A 21705-nucleotide genomic window follows, 5' to 3' on the forward strand; every position below is an offset into this window, starting at 1 on the left:
GGAATGCCTTCCTCGTAGGCTTATTGTAGCTTTTAATGAGATAATATACAGAAAACACTTAGGACAGTGTCCATCAGCAAATGGTAGTACTTCTTGTTGGTTTGATACTTCTTTGCCTTTCTCACCAAGAGTGTGCGCTTTTGTGTAGTGAAGTCAGCATTTGCTTATTTTGCTGTGATAATTTTGGACAGGTTAGAGTTCAGAAGGACCTGAGAAAGATTAGGTCACTGTGGAATAATTTTTCAAACTAGTAAAATAGAGCATTTCCAGGAGAGCCATTAAGTGTCTGCATAGTCAGAATTAGGCTTATAAAGTCCTGAGGTAGGTGCCACACTGGAGACTCAACCGAGGCTGCCTCCTAGTCTAATGTAGCCACTTTTTCTTTCATCTTGGGAAGGAATTCACTCTGAGTACCAGGTAAAAAAGTTAACCTATGCTTAGAAGCCATGTTAGTAAAAAAACCAAAAAAAAACCCCCAAAACACACAAAAAACCTTTAAATGCTAGAATTGTGCTCAGCAAGTTGAGATGCTTGGGCTATAAAAGGGTGTCCAACTAAGACTGTTGAAGGAAGAGTGGATTGATGTTTCCAGTTGCACTGTGTGCTGTGAAATACACTCATTGAGGAGAATGGTGCTGCGAGCCCATGTATTTTTTCAGTTATTTCTTTTTTTGGCTGTGGGGGGCATTGGAGCCATCCAGGTTTGTATAAGTGAGTTTGAATAAGTTAAATAAGAGTGTGACATGAGTTCACAATATTTCCTCTACTCAGAAAGTTTAAGGAGCTCATAGGAAAATACAAAAGAGGATATAGGCAGGCAGTGGGGCAGGGACAGGACCTGGTGAGGCAGTTGCCCCATTAGTGCTGCGGCAGCTTGGTGCTAGAGGTGTGAGGACCCTGAGGAAGCTCGAGGCATTGGTGGTTTTTCTTCTCTAAAGTCAAGAGAGGATACAGTCTTTCCAGAGTTGGCTGTCATAACTTGTTTTTGGCCACAGGCATTTCATTTTTTTCTTTTCTTTTTTTTTTTTTAAGATTATTTATTTGTCAGAGAGAGCACGAGCAGGGGGAGGGACAGAGGCAGAGGGAGAAGCAGGCTCCCTGCTGAGCCAGGAGCCCGATGTGTGGGGCTCGATCCCAGGACCCGGGGATGGTGACCTGAGCTGAAGGCAGACGCTTAACCGACTGAGCCACCCAGGTGTCCCGGCATTTCATTTTTCATTTTCCTTCTCCTGATTTATTAATTCAGAAATTAAGTGTTATATGAATTCATTTACTAACTATAGTTGAATAAAGATTAAATTGTGTTCATTATGATGTATTGAAATTTTTATTTAATCAGGTTGCACTTATGTTTTCATTTAAAGATGCTGAATTTGACTTTAAAGAAGTTTATTGTATTTGTGTAACATATGTTCTAGTGCTTATACTATTAAAGTTGTTAATAAAATTTGTGGTCTCCTTATTTATCACCACAGGGTTTACCAAATAAAACAATCTTAATATAAACTACTTATATGTGGGTGTGTGGGTGTCTGTATTTTAAACATGTGGATGTGTTTTGTTTTTTTATATTTTGTATTAAGTGTTTAGGTAATATGTTACTTTGTGTTAACATTTTGAATTTATGTGGTGCATTTAAGATATTTAGCATTCAGGTGTTAGTGGATTTTTAAGTTTAGGAATTTTAAATCAGTCAAGTAATTCATGCATATTAAACTAGACTCACCATACTCCAAAGGCCACCTGGCTTAATGCTTAAGAGCATGATTTCTGGAGTCTGAAAGACCTGGGACTGTCCCAGCAGTGTCACTTTCTAGAGCAGCTCTGTTGAGTGTGGCAGGTACTGGCCACATGTAGCTATTAAGCACTTGAAGTGTGGCTAGTGGCCTGATTGAATTTTAAGCTGTATTTAATTTTAATTTTGGCCTAGGTAGCCACGTGACTAATGGCTAGCATATTGGGCCTCATGGTATGAGGTAACTCAACCCTTCTGTGTCCCAGATTTCTCATCTGTACAGATGAGATCAAACTTAAGCTACCTTTTGTGATTGTTAGAAGAATAAATAAAGTAATATATTTAAAGAACTTAAAACTATGCCTGGAACAGAATATATCCTTTAAAAGTTATAATGACTATTATATATTTAATAAGCTGGAATTACTTTCCTGTGAGCGTTAATTTAAACCTGTTTATTTTTATTCTTCCCTTTCAGGATTAATTTATTTTTGGAAATCAAGTGCAATATTAAAGGGAAAACAAACCACACTACATTATTGGAAGCCATTTCTGCTAATTTTATTACATTTTAAAATTTATGATTTGATTTGAATACTATCATGGGAGGAGCTGTGAGTGCTGGGGAAGATAATGATGACTTAATTGATAACTTAAAAGAAGCTCAGTATATCCGCACTGAAAGAGTGGAGCAAGCCTTCAGAGCGATTGATCGCGGAGATTACTATTTGGAAGGCTACCGAGACAATGCTTACAAAGACTTAGCCTGGAAGCATGGGAACATACACTTGTCAGCACCTTGCATTTATTCTGAAGTTATGGAAGCATTGAAACTTCAACCAGGATTGTCTTTTCTTAACCTGGGAAGTGGAACCGGATATTTAAGTACAATGGTGGGCTTAATTTTAGGTAATTTTATTTTTGTAAAATTTTATTTTAAAAAGTAAGCTGAGTTTGTATTACTGTTTATGATTTACAGGGTTTGTAAATTTGTATATCTTTGAATGTATGTACTCAAAGTAGTTCTTTTCCTTACTAAGTGTAGAAACACAAGGCAGTAGTAATCTTTTCTTATTCTCTGCCCTGACCCTGACAGTTAGCTTGTGCATTTAATCCCAGACTTAAGAAACCCTTGGAACTGTTTTTCCAATCATTGTCTGTACTTAAAATTGAACAGCTGGTAGGCAGGAAACTCAGGGGTATCATGTAATCTATTTCAGGTAAAGGGTTGTGACTGCTGGCATAGAGAGTTCAGTCAGTCTTCGATGTCCCATTTTAAAGGGAATGGTGCCAGGTTTTTGTTAGAGTTTGTGGGATGTAGAGTATACAGCACTGGTGAGGCCAAGCAAGGGATTGGGAGAAAAACAGAAGAGAAGTATATGTCAGTAAGTTTTCATCATACTTACTGTCTGTTCTCTCAGGCATTCTTCCTGGTGTAGGTACACAGCAGTGATCAAAAGGGACAACTCTCTCTGCCTTTGAGAAGCTTACTGGATGCTTCCTATGAGAATGAGGCATTGTTTAAAGCACTTTACATAGAGTCACTCATTTAATGTTCCTAATAATCCTGTGACGTACATACTATTAGGATTCCTGTGTATGTAGGTGAGTAAATGGGGGCTCACAGAGGTTAACTAACTTGCCTCAAGTTGCATAGCTAGGAAGTGACACCTGCAAAATACAGAATGTGGGTTGAAAAGGCATGGATGGAGGAGAATAAGCGCTAAGACCTTAGGATGTTGGTGGAGGTTGAACAACCATTATTTTTACTAAGCCACTTGGTATTTACCGAGTGCTACTTTGTGACGAGCCTTAAGGTAGAGCATCAAGGCCCACAGCGTAGACTCTTGTCCTTGAGTTCACAGACTGGCAGGAGTAGAGAGACATCAGAAAATCAGCCATTGTCATCCAGTGTGGTATGTGCCATAGTTGAGGCATATGGCTGAGTTCTAGGGATGAGACTGTGATTTAAAATTCACCCTGCAGTGATGGAGAATCATTGAAGGATTTTGAATAGAGAGAAATGAGTATACTCTAGTAGGGTGACTCCCTGTTGCAGGGTGCTGAGTCAGTCCCAGTTTATCCCTCTTGTCCTAGCATCAGTATTTATAATGTCCTTTTCTTTCCCAAAGTGTCCCAGTTTTGACAGTAAATTATATAGTCACATTAAATGACTAATAAGGCATTTTCAGGCCTGAAATTCCCCTTTCTTACACACTGACTAGCTCCTTCCTTTCCATGGAACCTATGTCTACTTCATAAAGACAACTGAGTCAGTTCCTAATACATAATACAACCTAATACATAAAACAATCTGTTTCATCCCATGCTAAGTTTCTGATTCATAATGATATGCTCAAAAAGTAGCAAAGTATTAATTTTTACCAAGAAAGAAATTAAGCAGCTTACATTTAAATTTGGTATTCCTGCCCTTCCTGAGACAGGAGTTTCTCTGCAGGTTGGGAACCCCACTTATCTATTAACTTTTGAAAAAGGAATCTCAGGGTTTGAGACTGTCTCCAAATCAAAGGAACTTAGTTGAGGCAGTAGAGAGAGCTTTTGGAAAAATGGGAGTTGCCTTCTTGAAAGTGCATTTCTTGACCAGCTCTGGCAACTTTAGGCTGGAGTCTAGGCCTCCTAGCACGTCTGGCTAGCCTCAGAGCACCTGTTACCCTGTCTTCCACCTCTCTAGGCCTGTCAGCTGGCTCATGCTGAGGGAGGTCAGTCTTAGCCAAAGGCCTGCAGGGAAGAGGGGGTTCATAATTAGCAACGTTGCTAGCAGTGAGATTGCCCCCTTAAACTCTACTCCTCAGTCTCAGTCTCCAAGAGATGAGGTTCCTGTGGCCAGATGCATTTGTAGGTTGACCTCACACTTTTATCATATCTGGAATGTCTTTAAACCCATACCAGAGGGCAGCATGGAGAAACAGACCCCTGTGTAAGTGATCCACAATGCAGTTGATATTTTCCTTCTGTTACAAGACTCCAGGGAGTCTTTAGTTACATGTATGACTATGGTTACTGGACTTTATTCCAGGATTTATCTGTGTGTGACCCTGCAGTCAAGACCAAGATAAAGTTTCTTTCTTTTTGATGGGAAATGGTCATTTGCTGAGAAAGATAAAAACACTTTAAAGAAGAAGGAAAGGCAGAAAGAATAGTCTGTAAATCCGTGATTGCAGCTAGTAAATCTTGGATCTGTCTAGCTACTGAGGAAGCTTTATCTTTTTACCCCTGCCCTTCCTTTTTTGGTTTGCTTTGTGAGTGTTTTAAGTTAAGAAGGTAGACCCAAAGAAAGGTGCTTACATGTTCCCTACAATTATCTGAGTATGGTGAATCAGATTTTGCTTCATTGCTTCACAGTGACCTTACTAACAGAAGTTCTGTCCTTATTAAGTAACTGTAACATCATGGCTCTAAGCCATGTTTCTCTCCTAGTCACAAGATGGGGATGACAGGTGCTCACCATAGGCAGGGATTCTCATTTGAGGACATGCTGAGCATGATCTGGAGGAATTGTGGCTAAGGCAGGGAGAGCAGGGTGTTTGTGATTTGGTAATGCAGATAAGAAAAATGCACACTGAGGAATTTCCACCGCCTCTCCAGAAACAGACCTGTAGAGGATGGGCTGCAGTCTTGCGAGAGCTTTTGTTCAGTGAGAGGAAGTTAGGTTTATCTTAACCTCAGGAAATTTCTTGTGATTAAAGTATACTTGAAGCAGTTATTCATAAGTGGAATTTATTTTTGCTCCAGACCTAGAGAATGGATCACTCTGACTCCCAATGTGCCTCATTTAGGTAACTTGTTTAGTTTCACATTGAAGATAAGTTGTTGTTCCACTTGCTTCTCCTTAAGACTCTTCCTAGAACTAAGGACTTTCACAAAGAATCAAGCACTTACTTAATTCTCCTCTCAGTACTGTCTTTCCATACCTAAAGAGTCCTGTTGAAAAATAGGGTCCAAGAGAAGAGGGCTCCCAAATCCTCTGCTTCCCAGACTTGTGTTATGAATATCAGGTCTATGAAGGCAAATTGGTCTGATCATCTTTCTGATTCAGGTAGGGATGGTTCTCCGTTCTGATCCTTTTTGCTTAGGGATTCACTCCCATTTTCTAAACCTATAATATGAGGATTCGTCCAACTTAATGAGTTCCTTAGTCTCTTGACTAATTCTTGAGTTAATAGAAATGACTGGAGAAACTGCCAGAATCATTCCAATACTATGTTTGCCACTACCTCGGCATGACAACATTAGTTTCTGAAGTTAAAACAGTTGGCAAGCTTATGTGCTTGACAGGCAACTCACTGCCAGCATTATATTGTCCAATGCTGCTGTATTGTCCAAAAGGCTGATTAGTTAAGCTACGTGTTGCCACCATGTTTGGTCTCTATAGTCTTTATCTCTTTACCGGAGGACATTAAATGGCCCTCAGTCAGCTGCCTTTAGATTGCCTTTGACTTGAGATACTCATGTTTTAGCTCTCATTTTAGCCCCCTTTCTCCCTTTAATGAGATATAGCTTACCATAAAGTTTGCCCATTTTTAAGTATACAGTTCACTGAGTTTTGGTAAATTTGCAGTTATGCAAACCTTACCATAGTTCAGTTTGAGAACATTTCCATCACCCCAAAAAGATCCCTCATGCCTGGCTGAATCTACTCCCTGTCCCCACCCTAGCCCCTGGCAACCACTTATCTACGTTATTTTTCTATAGATTTGTCTTCTTTGTACATTTCATATAAATACAATTATATATAGTCTTTTGTGTATGGCTTCTTTCACTTAGCAATATGTTTGCAAGGCTGTAGCATGTATTAGTATTTCTTTCCTTTTTATGATTGAATAATATTTCATTATAAGGGCATACCACATTTTGTCCGTTCACCACTTAATGGACATTTGGGTTACCACTTTTTGGCTATTATGAATGATACTGTTGTGAACATTCAAAATGTACAAATGTTTGGGTGACCATCCATTTTCGTTTCTCTTGGGCGGATTCCTGGAAGTGGAATTGCTGGGCTCTATGTTGTTTATGTTTAACTTTTTTTTTTTTTTTTTAAAGATTTGTTTATTTTGAGAGCAAGAGAACGTGCACAAGAGGGTGAGTGGAGGGAGGGGCAGGGGGAGAGAATCTTTCAAGCAGACTCCCCGCTGAGTGCGGCTCAGTCCCATGACCCATGAGATCATGACCTGAGCCAAAACCAAGAGTTGGACACTTAAACGACTGAGCCACCCAGGCGCCCCTATGTTTAACTTTTTAAGAATTTGTCAAAGTATTTTCTACAGTGGCTGCACTATTTTATATTCCCACAATGAATGAGGTTCTAGTTTCTCCACATCTTCACCGATGCTTGTGTGGTTTTTTGTTTGTTTTTTTAATAGCTGTTATAGTAGGTATAAAATGCTATCTTGCTGTGCTTTTAACTTGCCCTTCTAATGATGTGGAGGAGCATCTCTTCCTGTGTTTTCTAGTCATTCCTATATCTTTAGTTAAATGTCTTTTCAAATCTTTCCCCCATTTTTTAATTAAGTTGTTGGGTGTTCTTATTATTGAGTTGTAAGTGTTCTTTCTGTATTTTGCTTACAAGCCCTTTATCAGAAATACAGTTCTCAAATATTTTTTCATGATCCTTTAAGCACCTTTTTTAGAAATCTATCTTGGCTCACTGTGAGCCAGAGAATCAGGGAGATCCAGAGTGGTCTTCAGCTCCCCTCCCCCATTCTTTTTGATAAGACAAAACACATTCTGCAGGTTCTCAGGGTTCTCTTTAAAGTAGAGCACATTTTCTGCATTAAACCACACCTCAGTTTTTCCTCTATCCCTTTTTTTTTTTTTTTTTGGAGGGTATTTTGTTTTTTCTTTTTAGGAATTACAAAGGCTCTTGGTATGTGCTTTATTTTGGGCTCTGAGCAAATCTGTTTTGAAAAGAACCATTTCATTTAGGCTAGTCATATTTTCTGAAATCAGTAAAGCTTGTCACTGTTTAAACTGTTCCTTCTTAGTACTAGTTAGACTTCTCAGCATCTTCTGCCCACACACTCTATATTGAGTTACCATTACTTTTCTGTATCTTAGAGTTTTTTCCCCCCTCACTTCTGGTTGTGGAGTGGAAGTCATTACTCTCAACCATCTCTTTCATTGCTGCTACCTCTAAAAAGACACATGATTTTGTGTTTATGCGATATTACTGCTTATTATTATTGGGCAACCAATAGTAATAAAAATATCAAATATTAGGAAATAGTATGGGTTTTAGAAATTTTAAAGTTTTCATAGTGATTTCTGGTTCTGTTTCCTCACACTGTTCTTCAAAGTTTTAAGGCAATCCCCTCAGTGGTGTGAAAAATCTTAGGTGGTTCTTTGAGCATCTTGAGTTTTTATTTACCTTTGGGATTAACTATACCCAATTCAAGATTATCCTTGTACCAAATACAGTTGATCCCTATTGTTTGCGAATTCACTACTTCTTAAAATTTGTTTGTACCCTTAGATGGTGGCTTTTGAGGTCATTTGTGCACATGTCCACAAACACCAAATTACCAGTGCTACTTGGGGAAACATGTACATACACATACCTCAAATTGTTAATAATTTTAAATCCTAAAAACTCAACCTGGTTGTTTATTTGCTTTATCTTACAAAAGAGAAAATGAGCTTCCAAAGTATTAAGAGATTTGCCTGAGAACGGCCCAGGAGGGGCCAGAAATGGGCCCCAGAGCCAGAAGGAGCAGGTTGTGCTGCACTGTCCCCTTCTGTCTCCATTCTCTAAATGTTCTTTCTGTTGTGTTTCTCATTCTGGTGAAAGGTACTTTTCTTCTACCAAAAATTACTCAGGTGGAGGGGCACCTGGGTGGCTCAGTTGGTTAAGCGACTGCCTTTGGCTCAGGTCATGATCCTGGAGTCCCGGGATCGAGTCCTGCATGGGGCTCCCTGCTCAGCAGGGAGTCTGCTTCTCCCTCTAACCCTCCCCCCGTCATGTACTCTCTCTCTCTCTCTCATTCTTGCTCTCTCAAATAAATAAATAAATCTTAAAAAAAAAAAAAAATTACTCAGGTGGAAACCTGGACATCAGACTATTCTAATATTTTATGGAATAAGTAACATATTGCTAAGGTTAAAAAAAATTCGAAAGAATCAAAAGACATACTTTATTTTTTTATTTTTTATTTTTATTTTTATTTTTTGAGAGAGAACGCCTGTGTGTTGGTGGGGGGAGAGGGAGGGGGGAGAGAGAGAATTCCAAGCAGGCTCCATGCCCAGAGTGGAGTCCATCATGGGGCTTGATCAATCTCATGACCCTGAGATCATGACCTGAGCCGAAATCAAAAGTCATACGCTCAACCACTTGAGCCACCCGGGAGCCCCTCAAAAGGCATACTTTAAAAGGTTTTCCTTTTCTCCATTTTTTCTGGTTGTCTCCCCACTTAAAAAATAGCTTCATAGAGCCTGGGATACCTCTACTTTTATATAAAACTCACATGATTTTAGGGATAATAGTTGAAGTCATATTTTTCTTAGGTACATAAAGGAAAATATGTATTGCATTTTAGAAGATTCCTATCAACAGCTAAAATTAATAAGAAATTTCTTTTGAATGGAATGTATTTATCTCTGTCTTCTGTGGAATGCCTCATTCTGTGATAATAACATAAAATAGATCTGACATATACTTAATGACTTTTGCTAGTGTACTTTATATTTAAATTAAGACATGAAAAATAAACATTTTGGGCTTTGTATATCATTGCCTCAGTCTTGGTTGTGAACCTTTTAACTTTGGGACCATAGTTACATTTTTGTACTTATCATTCTTTCAAAAAATATTTATTATAGCAAACATTGCGCCAGCTGCCGAGGATAAAGCAGTGCATAAGACACATCCCATAACCTTGAAATTGTGCATATCATCTCTGAACTAGCAGTAGAAGCATTATGTCAGTTTCATTGGCTGTTCTCTTCATTTAGTTCACTAAATGTTTATTATGTGAATTGGTCACTTCACTGGCCCCAGCATATCTTCAGGTATTTCACAAATAAATACCCAGTGGAATGAAAGAGCTGCTGAAAATGGCTTCCAGGGGAAATGATTGCATTAAAAACAATCTAGATCAAGAACTAAAGCTGTTTAAATTAGCTTTTAGAACTATTTTCTGTTTTGTAGGTGAGCACAACTTTTTCTCTGTTTACTGAATTTACTTTTGTAGAAACTATTTTAATTTTCTACTGTAGATGTGTGAGATAGTCATAAGTTGTAAACATATTAGAATTGAGTATTAGCCTGCTTGGTGGAAATATGTAAATGAGCTGATTGTGACGTCTGTTTTTGGTATTTTAGACATGTCGTTTACGTAGGGGTTTGGATCCATTTTCTGTGACTATTTAAACCAGTATGTTCAGATTTTGTTTAAACATATATCTGAGATTAAAGTGTAATAAAGAAAAACCGCATTTATAATCCATCAGCTGAGAGGAGCTCGAGGGGCCGGAACTGGAACTTCTGGAAAATTTTTCAGGACTTGCTTCATGAGGCCTTTCCTAAACTAGAGAGCAGAGAACCAAGTCTCTAGTCTAGTCTTAGATATAGCCAGCTAGCTTCAGAATAGTTATGCTAAGGTGGCCAGACTCAGTAAACATTTGAGCGTTTGTTTTTCTTTAATATGCTCTTTTTGTGTAATATAATAGGATGGAGAAACCATAAGAAATTAATTGTATCTTGTGTCAATGCATGAGATGTTTCTTTTTATCTAGTTAATGATTACCTAATCTTTTGCTGATTCCTTTTACTCCCCTTCCTTTATCTACCTTTGCACTATTTTATGTCTCTTTGTTATACTCCAAGGTGTTCACAGAGTGAAACCTAATCTTGTCTGCTTACCGTATGTTACTGTCCCTGAATTCTTATAAACTCACTTAGAAGTCTTCCCAAAGATGCCTTATTTTATACAACTGAAATTAGTAATAAAATATCTTTGGAACTTACTAAGAGATGTTTTTACATTATATATTTCAGTTCTTACTGAGAAACTTTACACTAGGTTCGTAGAAACCAAATAACTGATTCACCTGCTCCCTCTTGTGGTAAATACTTAGTTTTATCCATAATGCTTTTATTTGCAGTTATTAACTCTTGATAACACTTATTATTAGTGAGAACAGAGATTTGGATAGTCCAAAGAGATTTTAAAAATTAGGAGGATGTGGCTGGTGTGCTCAACCTGGGCTGCATTTAAGATTATCTGCAGGGCCTGGGCCATACCCTAGGAGATTCCCTCTGCCTGCCTGGGTTGGGAACCAAGCATTTACAGCTTAAATTAAATTTAATCTACTTTTAAATATAATTTAAAAATTCCCAGGTATGCAGTCAGAGTTGAGAACTACTTAGAGGTTATGGTTTTGCTTCTATAGCTAATCAGTTCTGTATACAAAGAGAGGGCACGTTACGATTTTTAATAATTTGTACCCATTTTGTACTTTATAGTGGGTGAAGCACTTGTACATAATTTACTTGATTTTCCCAGGAACCCATTTTATGCAATAGGAAAGACTTCAAAGGGTAAGTTACTGGTCTCAGATTATGCAGCTGTTAGGAGGAGGAACCAGGATTGGAAACTAAGACATCTAACCTTAAATCCACTCTCTTTCCTACTGCTCCCTAGAATGTAGATCTGAGTCCTCAATTGAAATGATGGATCTTAAATTAGTTTATCTTGAGAGCTCTTCTAGTTTATGTATCATGAAGTTTTTTTGTTTTTTTTTTTTTTTTGCCTGTGGCTGTGTTCTGTAAATTAGCTTTACACAAAATACTGAAGGCACTGAAAACTTGATTAAAACGTGTGAAGCTCTCCTGATTTCCCTGGATTGCCTCAGGCCAGCTCTGCCCTGCATACCACACTCAAAACGGCCTTTCAGGGTGCCTCAGAGAACGAAGCTGGAATATTGGGTGTCACATAGGGTCAACATTGATGTAAAAAAGAGATATATATGTTGAATAGGCACCTAAACCTAATAATTATTGACCTTTATATAACATATATGGTTTTATTATTGACTGATATAAATGAGCTAGATTAGATCCAACTACTACAAAGGAAAAATAGTCTCTAGATTTTATTATATTGGAATTTTGTTATATTTGTTACTGCTCTTAATAAATAGGCCTTTGCCAGCCTTAAAAATCACATCTAATATTACATAGGATACCTAGGTTTTTCTAGTAACTATTTGTCTTAATAAACACTTCTTGTGTTTAATTGATTTCTGTGTACTGTGTATATTTCTATTTTTCCTTTAATGTTTACCTATTAAAGATAATGGTCAACTGTTAGTACTTTTATTTTTTTATATGTATTACAAAAATGATGCCTTTCTCATTTTATAGAAAAACCTTCGCATTGGCAAATACAAAATAGCATTGGAAACTATTGAATACAAAATTAAATTTATGCTTTATCTGTTAGATATGGTGTTAGAAAGTGTTGACAAAGTTTCTTTTGGATACTGTTTCATTTTTTTCCATTGACCTTTCCATTGTACCTTTCTGCCAGAATTACTTTCTATTGTTTATTTTATTAATTTGAAAACCTTATACTCATGTTTTTCTCATCTCTTTGACTAGCCCAATATTTTTTGTTGGAAAAAGTTACAGGTATAGTCAAGACACTTTAGACAAAAGGGTGTAATGATGGAAATGTGTCTGTCCTTCTCACCCTAGATCTCTTAATCCCTTTCTTTAGAAGCAGCTATGTATGCTTTTTTAGTTTTGTTTTATTTTTCTGTTCTATTTAATATAGATGTCAAATATGAGTTGTAATAAACAGTATCACTCTACATTTTTATCATACACTTTATGTGTTCTAGTTGCATATCACATTCTAAATAAATGCGATATTGGTGACATTGCTATTTAAGTTCTGCCTTTTAATAATGCATTCTTTTAGATTTATAGATTTATTTTCAATATGTTAATTATTATTCAGTTTATTAGTGATAAAGGTGTGTCTCCGTGTTATTTAAATTAATTTCATTCACTAAGAAATCATAAATGGTGTTTTTGCACTAGAAGTTAATGGTCTATTCTGCATGTTTGTTTATGATAATGTCAAATCCTTTATATGTTAATGAAATTGTTTTCATTTTATGTCAAGGTAATGTGAAAAGTTATATGAAAAACATTCTTAAGAAATTTTCTTAATGAACTTTAACCTTATTTCCAAAAGTTGCCACTTTGGTTTTAGACAATAAGCAGAAAGCAAGGAAAGGAAAAAGAGACCAGTGGTGTCTTTAAGTGATGAACACCTGTGTAGTCCCTTTGATCTAGAACTCTGAAGGTCAAAGTCCCTGTTAAGAAAGCAGTTTGAGAGACTGAATAGAAGCCTTGATTTCCAGATGATTTACTTGACACCTCTATTATAGTGCTTATGCATTTGGTCTTAACAGGAAGCTTCAAATTACAGCAATATTGATGTTTTTCATTGATCTCTTACCCATGTAGCCGTAGTTTTGTTTTGTTTTCATAAAAATAGTTGATTAGTATAGCTAGATGATGAAAATATGGAAGTCTCTGTTTTACATTAAATGGATCTCCTTTAAAAGGGTAAAATGAATTCATTTCATAGAACAGTATTTTGCTTATGTACATAATATTAAATTAACTGGTTTAATTTGAGTTTTTTTAATGAGGAAAACTTTATTCAGTGTTTCCTAACATTCTTTGTTTCCTTATGGAAATTCAAGTTATCGAAATATTCAGATTCCGTATAAATTAAAAAGAGACGTCACCGTGTGTTCTTCTGTAAGTTTATTTTTTAGCCACTTTATTTTTGAAAACAGTAAATTTTTGTTTGACTCAGTTTATGATAAAATAAGGAATTACGAGAGGTCTTAAATGCTATCAGATGGATGTTCTAGTTTTCAAATGAAGAGCAACAGTTCCATCGTAAGGAGACAGAAAACAAATCAAAACATTAAGATTGCATCAATCAGAATAACTTGCTTTAAAAATATAAAAACATTGCAAAGGGAGTTAATTCTATCTGTTGTATTTTGACAGATCAGTACCTTTTTATTTACCCTTCTTATCTGAATACATTTTTCAAGTAGAACCAGTTTTTTTTTTTAATAATACTAATCAAATGCAATATGATAGAAATGTAGTAGGTTAAAGCATCATCTGATTTTGGCTTGAAGATAGTCTCCAAACATTTTGGTTTAATTTTAATAATTTGGGTAGTTCTAGATCACTTTTTTTTTATGTGCCCTCTGAACATTCAAATGTGGTAATTGATGACTGTCTTTTATTATTTAAAAAATTTTAGAGGTCAGTAGAACTCCACCATATTATTGTATTTTTAATGACATTCAGTAGGGGGCATATCGAGTTAATTAGTTCTTAAGATACAAGATACAGAAAATATGTATGTATAAGAGAGAGAAAATAAACATACACATACTTTTTCCTAGGAGACCAATTTCAAAATAAAACAAAAATATAACAAAAATGTGGAGTGGAAAACCCTGTTTGGCTCAGTTTTGGAAGTTCAAAAGCAATTAGCCTAACTAGATGAGATGGTGTTACTTTCATGTGCATCATGGGGCAGGCAATAATGCACAGTAGCTTTAGGAAATGTGAATCCTGTTTGGTCATATTCTCAGCGAGTATACCAGGGTACCATCTGTCGACCATCTCCCGGGCTCGCTCTCTCCTTTTCTTCATTCCTATGATGTCACTTATCCATGGCTATGGGTAAAAGAAATACTAAGTGAAGTGTGAAGTATGCTAAAACAGGAGAGTAAGATCAGCTCTGCAATGAAGTGTCTTGATGGCCACATTCTGCTAGAGTTTGGGAACTCCAAAAGGCATAGAATGTGGTCTTGGCCCTCCAGGAATTTAGCATATAGGGGGGTGGTGTGAGATATTTATATAGTATCTATGTTAGCCCACGGTTTCAGGCATTTTAGAATTATAAAATTTTTAGAAATGATAAATGAAAATGTAATGATAAAGAACTTAAACTTTATGTAGGAATATTATTTCTTTGTCAGTATTGTCCTGACGGATAAGCTACTCCCTTGAGAGAAATCTATAACAGCCTTTCTATTTTTCTTTTCTTCTTTTTTAAATTAAAACCATGCAAATAGTGAGATTTTCATTCAGCTTTTTAAATCTGGCTAGCAGATGTGCACATCTTTAAATGCTCCTGTGATAGATAAATGAGCAGAAATTAAAAGAGCTCTGTAAAGACATCTTATTTATATATTTTATAAACATGCTGCTGCTACAATTGCAGGTCCTTTTGGAATAAATCATGGGATTGAGCTTCATTCAGATGTGGTGGAATATGCCAAGGAAAAACTGGAGAGCTTCATCAAAAATAGTGATAGCTTTGATAAGTAAGTATTCATATCTATAGTTTTGGTTTGAAAGCAGTTGATAAGTAGAAATATATGACATGTCTATTTCTCAGTGCTAGTAGTTTATTGATCCTGAATTGCTCAGTTGACTGCAGCAAAAATCAGTGTGGTATAAAATGACGGAAGAAATTAAGTTAGAAAAATTATTTGATGCTATAATTTTTGTTCTATGTAAGTCTATAGTAAATTACAAATAACTTATAATTCTGTATTACTGTCACTTTATTAGTGATAGTAGGGTAATGTTTCATTCATTAAATATACAAGTACCTTTTCTAAAAATAGAATGTAAAGATGCTTGGCTTGAGAGAATTCTGTTCTGGAACGGGTTTTATACCTTTGGAGTGATAATTTAATAGATCTGCCCTCTTTATAAAATGAGGGTGATACATGTTAGCATACAAACGACTTTCTTTAAATCATTCAATTACCTTGTTATCACAGAAATACCGTGATCTATTTTGTGACAGGGTTGTGTTTGAGCAATTTCTTTAGAAAACCATTGTTTGGAACTCTTTATTTTGTCTTAGAAGAAACACTGCACAGACTTTTGGTCCTTAGCCTGGCAGGGGAGTCTTCTTGTGTGTAATGTTCCTAAAATTCAGCAATGACAGTACTATGCGGCAAGGGTGTCTTATGCTAAAATTCATGAACTCTTGTGAGTTTATGTAAAATTTGAAGGCATTTATATCTTCCAACTAGTCCTATTTTTAAAGGAAGAAAGCTCTAAAATCTTAGAAACACTAGCTTAGAACTCAGTCACCTTATACAGCAAAGTTTTAGTACAAAACCAGGGTTCCAACTTGGCTTGTTGGGAGTGGGTCTTCCTCACTCATCTCTAGACCCTGGCCATGACCATGGAGGTGAGAAACTTGGGGGTCTGAATCAGAGCTGAGGGCTTCTTCCCAGAGAGTCTTAGGCTTGAGACAGTGCCATGAAGGAAGCAGAGAAGGCCCTGTGCATGTCTGCTGGAGTATATTTTCCTTTTTCTTCCCCTTCTCTGCCCTTTCTCTCCCTCCCCTTGCTCTTTGCTTTTACTCCCCTTGCCTTTGCCAGTGTGTGTCTATCCTCTGGCAAGTGGCACTTTGGTTGAAGAACAGAAAACTGCTGCAAAATCCTCAGTGTTATAGAGAGGGAAGGGGAGGTCTTGTGTATAGGTGTGATTGTAATTGGGTTATTAAAGACCTCAGTCAGGCAGGCTTAAGAGAATTGGAAAATACTCAGGTTTATTTTGTTCTATAAGTAATTCAGCGTATTTGAGCAAGCTATTTGAATTTTCTGCATCAACTTGCTGAACACCATCCTTTATCTTATTTATGCTTGTCTTTATAAATAATTAAAATTTAATTCACATTTGAATCATTTTTCAAGTGCTTACCGTGTTGGTTCATATTCTGTTTCCAAGAATAACATGTTTGACAGAAATGAAATAGTTTCTAGCCTAAGTTATTTGATAAGAAGTTGGGATTCAATTTTACCATCCTTTTGTGTCTAGTGTTTCTGTCTGTCTGATGATTTGTAGCATGTTAAATGCTTAAGATATGAAATGAATATTTTTTATATTGTTTATTAGAGCTGTAGAATTTTGTTGAATTTATTGAATTCCTATTGTATGTGTTTTGATGTTGAAACAGTGTACACATAAGGACTTTCTGAATACATTTGGACTTAGAAAATATACAAGTACTATTAGTAAAAGCCAGTGTTTAAGGTCTATCATAAGGTCTATTATACGTTAGATAGTAATACATTTCAGGCAGAACACACTCAAGGATGAACCTTGAATCACTGAAGCACCTCTATACAAGTATCTGTGGAGCTCAAGTTTATTGCTGACAAGTGGGCATGGTCCTGGGAAACAGTAAAATATGTCATTATTCAAAGCATTTCTATATTGATGTAATTTAAATATTAAATAATCCATAACAGATAAGTTTGAAGACTGTATATATTTGTGTCTCAGTTTAAAAAAAAAATTCTAAAATTGTTTCCATATAATTGTAAAATGATTAGATTTCCTTGTATTTCTTGAGTTTTGTTGTTCTGTTATACAGATTTGTTATTCATGAAATGATGAATCATAAAATATGGTGACATGACTGATGTGAATGTTTCTTTATAATCTTCAGTGGTCTTGTTATTTTAGTTAAAATAATCAGTCAGACTTTGTAATATAGTTGTTTCTGAAGTGTTGCAACTTATTTTTAAAACAGATTCAGACATTAATAAACTAGTCTGAAAAAATTAGTTCTGGAAATGTTATCTATTCTGGTTTTCAGTAGTGTTCTAAAGTATTAGTTAAATTTTTCAGATGATAAAAGTATCTTGCATACAAAAAGTAGTAAGTACTGGGAAACTTTCATTTTGCATAGAGTAGTGAATGGTTGGAAGCTTAGTAAAGTCGATGTGGAACTCATTGGGCTTCTTTTTTGGTCTTTATATTATTTGGTTTTGGTGATAGAAATTCTAAAGGTATAATAGTTTTCTTTCTATCTTGTGTTTTGATGATTTCTTCGCAATTTTTCTTGATGTTTGTCGATGATATTTTATTTATGGTCAATTTTTTGAATTTGAAAGACTTGTGGAGCAAAGTGATTTTGAAAATCCCATTTCCAAGCAGTTTCATTATATCTAATTGTATACAGGTTATCAAAATACATATATTAATTAACCAAATATAAATAAACTCTGTTAAATTGGTTGCTATTTTTGTATTCCTTAGTACCAGATCATCCTTGATTATGTGTAGTGCAGAATAGATAGCTAAAACCTAAACTCTTCCAATCTTACTTATCCTGTTTGTGTGGATCTTTTTTAGTCAGTTCTTTTTTCAGAAGTGTTGTTACATCACTTATGATTTAAATTGCATCTTATGTATCTATTGGAGATCATAATGAACTCTAAATATAGTAGGTGGGAAAGAACCTATAAACTCCTCAACCTTAAAATATATATTTAAGGTAAGGTGACCTTTTAAAAAATACAAATGTGTGTTTTTGTGTGTGCTTTATAAAGCAAGCTTGGTTCCTGAGTCTTGAAAGTAGTAGTTCTTCTTTTAGAAGAAAGAATCTTTATTATAATGTATGTACGTTACTTTTCTTTCCATGTATCCATGTTTCCATGTACTCCTGTTATCAGCAAATGAAATAATTTGGAGAGGCTACTCTAAATTTACTGTATTTGGAGATGGGCAGGAAGGGGGAGCTCTCTTGTATGGTTTATCCCTTTGCTCTACCTGTGGTATTTCCAGATTCGCTGAAATTCCCTTATAAAACTGACATTTAATTTCAAAGGTCCTTCTAAACACTGGCAAAACTTTTGCAGCAAAGGACCAAATAGTAACTATTTTGGGCTTCCTGGGCTAAATGATCCCTGTGGCAACTGCTCAGCTGTGCCATTGTAATGCAGAGGCAGCCTTAGCTACCAAGAAAGGGAATGGGCATGGGGTGTTCTAGTAACACTTTATTTACAGAAACATACAGCAGGCCGGATTTGGCCTGTTTGCTGCCCCCTGTTCTGCTCTTCACACAAAAACTCTTCAGAATACGTTTATTTTAGCCCACTCTGATCTAGACAAGTTTTTGGGCCTGGGTTTTAAAGGCCCTTAGGTATCTGGCTTTCATGAGGGCAGAAGTTTGGAGAAGGTCAAATTATAATCAGTATTTGTGCTTGAACAGGAAACAAAATAATCTCTCCAGTTATAGTAACTTGGAAGAGTAAGTCAGTTAAAGTAGCCTGAATTATAAACCTTTACCCTCTAAGTACTTTGCAAATGAGTTGATAATTGGTATAGCATTTGTTTATAGCAATATTTATGTACTTCTACGTGTACATGTGCATGAGGTTGACTTAGCTCTCTGGAATGCATGCTCTGGAATCTGCCATTTCCTTACAACAGATCAGTCCATCCTCTCTCCCCTCCGTTTCAAGGATACCGTAGCTGACTTTGGAAATACTCTAACATCAGTAGCCAAATGAGTGCAGCATGGTCTGATTTATTTGAAGATTTTCATTCTATTTGAAAAGGGAGGACTTTTGTTTCTATATAGTTTGTCATATAAATGAGTCATGATAGGAGTACTAAAAACAGTAATGAGATAATAAAAAATAATAGCACCTAATATGTATTGTCTCTTCATTAAGTACCACGTACCATTCATTCTGAGTGCTTAGCTCACAGCCCTAGAGGCAATATTGGTATCCACATTGCCCAGGTGGGAAAACTGAGGAATAGACAGGCTGTGACCTCATTAAGCCAGCCTTTTTATTTAGTTCTGATTTAGATATGATGATGTAAACACTGATTTATTCTAACATTTCCTCCCAGCAGTAAGCTACTACCCATGAATTACTATCAAGCAACTTAGTCCCAGATAAAAAAGTTGAAGCAGCACTTACTTTTTCATCATCTCCTTCCCTCAGGTTAGAATTAAGGAATGCTGTTAACATGTTTAAATGCACCATAGCATTTTTATTACAAAGCATACCTACCATGTTCATTAATGAAACTCACCTATGGTATGAGTTACTTTTGAGGGCAGAGATGACTGGGAGAGGCAATGCAGTCCTCCATTTTGGTTGAGGTATAAGTTTTAAGTTAAGTGCAGAGTTAGTATAGTCTTTTGTATTTTAGAAGATTTCTTTAATTGATTTATGGCAGTATCTAGTGGCCTAAGTTTATCTTTAATTATAGGTTCATTTTTCATGTAATTTGATTTGCATTGGAAAAATTAAATGCTTCTATATCCTGTCAATTTTATCACTAGAGTAATCCTGCTTTATCTTTAAGAGAATTATGGCATACTTGAAGTAGTTTTGCTATCTACAAATACATATTCAACATTATTTCAAAATATTTCTCAGATATTTGAATGTTTTGATACACCAATAATGTTCAGATGGTAGTTTTATAACAGTTACTACAGGTTGGTAAACAGTTTTTAATCATGACAAACATTCAAATGGTGGTAACAGAAATGCTTGAGAATAGTCATCAGGGCTATTTATCAGTTAAATATTTTAACATCAATGAGAAATGGCATGGGGAAAAGGTGGATGGCTTCAAAGATATTGTTAGGAGAATAAATTATTGTTGAAATACTGAAGGCTCACTTTTATGTGATGTACCTGCACATTTCCTATAAAGTATTTAGAGATTGTTTTTGATCCTCTGGATTTTCCTAAAGCTTCATTCAATGGAAGAACACTGTATGTACTTACTCTTAACACTTTGCTTTAAATAATGCTTGAATTATTCTGAGATGAGTTTGGTGCAGTTGGAAGGGAAAACACTTGAAAAGGTAACGTCTTCGATTTTTTGAATTTTACTTTGCTTAATTATTGATTTAAGAGTTTTTGAATGGTATAACTGCATTTGGAGATCAAGAGATAATGTTTCCATGGATTTTCTTCCCAATGGAAAGTTTTGAAGTTGTGTCTTGTTTAAACTAAGTAGTCATAGCTCTTAAAACCCAAAATGTGTATTTTGACAGTGTTTTAAGAAAAAGAGGTTTCTCTGATTCATTTGGCAGATTGTTTTGGATGAGATATGAGAACAAGGTAGGATTCTCTCCTATGACCTTGAAATCCTTTATTCCATTGGAATAATTGTCTAAACTTTCAATGACAGCATCCTGTGGCACATGATAAACTAGGTGTGCAAATTGTCAGCCCCCACTTCAACAGTGTATTGAAGGGGAATGTTGTTTTTTCTACTCTCAGTCAGCTCCTAGACCTAGACTATCCGTCTAAGAGGGAAGCTGCAGGGCAAGGCTAGGTCACCCTGATCTCCTAGCAGCTTATCAAAAGAATTATATGGGCAAGTTGGCAAGGTCCCTGCTGTGAAGGAAATCACCTGTCCGTCTCCAGACGAAGATATTCCAACACGCACCTATAAAGAAAACCACTGCTAAGGTAAGTGATGAGAATCCCGGTGTTATTTTGGGCAAGTGTTCATGTTGTAAACCAAGATAATATGTGCTCTACATTTTTCCACAAATGATTTCTAGTGTACATTTTAGTAAGAGTGTGCCTAATATTTTTCCCTCTGCATAAGAGAGTCTAAAAACAGTTACTAGATTTTCAGATTTAAATCAACAAACGATTATATAAGTCTAACGTGAATCAATTTGTAGTTATTACACACATTTCAGAACTGTTTATTTATTTTGTATACAGATAAGTTATATTGTTAGGTATAATTCAGTGTAATTTAGGAGTGTGAGTCCTCTCCATCTGGGAAATTGTGTTTTGGAAATCTTCTTCAAAGAATAAAAGTGATTGCTCCTTTTCATTTTACTGACAGACATAAAATTTTAATGAACTTTCCTAAATTAAGAATAAAAATTAGGTCAAGCACATGTGAATCATACTCTTATGAATAAAATAATAACCACATAGGAAATGCCATTTTGGTATACCTGTTGCCTTCCCCACCCCCTCTCAGGTTTTGTATAGTATGTGGTTGATGTGAAAAAATGGAATTTGGATTTTCCTATTCACTATTTTTAACCTAGATTTTATGTATAGATCTATAAATAGTGTAGTGCTTTTTTGTG

The 21705-nt window shown here is 35.8% G+C and overlaps 1 protein-coding gene across 6 annotated transcripts in view; it reads left to right on the forward strand.

Moving 5' to 3' along the window:
• Positions 1-21705, forward strand: part of PCMTD1 (protein-L-isoaspartate (D-aspartate) O-methyltransferase domain containing 1) — a 63607-nt gene that overhangs the window by 25316 nt on the left and 16586 nt on the right. For 4 of the 6 annotated variants that reach the window (XR_004919589.2, XM_078072394.1, XM_078072393.1 and 1 more), the window contains 2 exons: positions 2214-2644; positions 15025-15127. Coding sequence is in view for 3 of the 6 variants with exons in the window: in XM_078072394.1 (XP_077928520.1) it covers positions 2338-2644; positions 15025-15127 (410 nt within the window). In the remaining 3 variants the exon portion in view is untranslated. Of the gene's footprint in view, positions 1-2213; positions 2645-15024; positions 15128-20869; positions 21062-21705 lie in introns of all 6 variants that reach the window. The other 2 variants (XM_036099475.2, XM_036099474.2) reach the window with 2 other exon arrangements.

Source organism: Halichoerus grypus, chromosome 5 (assembly GCF_964656455.1).
Source record: "Halichoerus grypus chromosome 5, mHalGry1.hap1.1, whole genome shotgun sequence".
Classification (NCBI taxonomy): Eukaryota; Metazoa; Chordata; class Mammalia; order Carnivora; family Phocidae; genus Halichoerus; species Halichoerus grypus.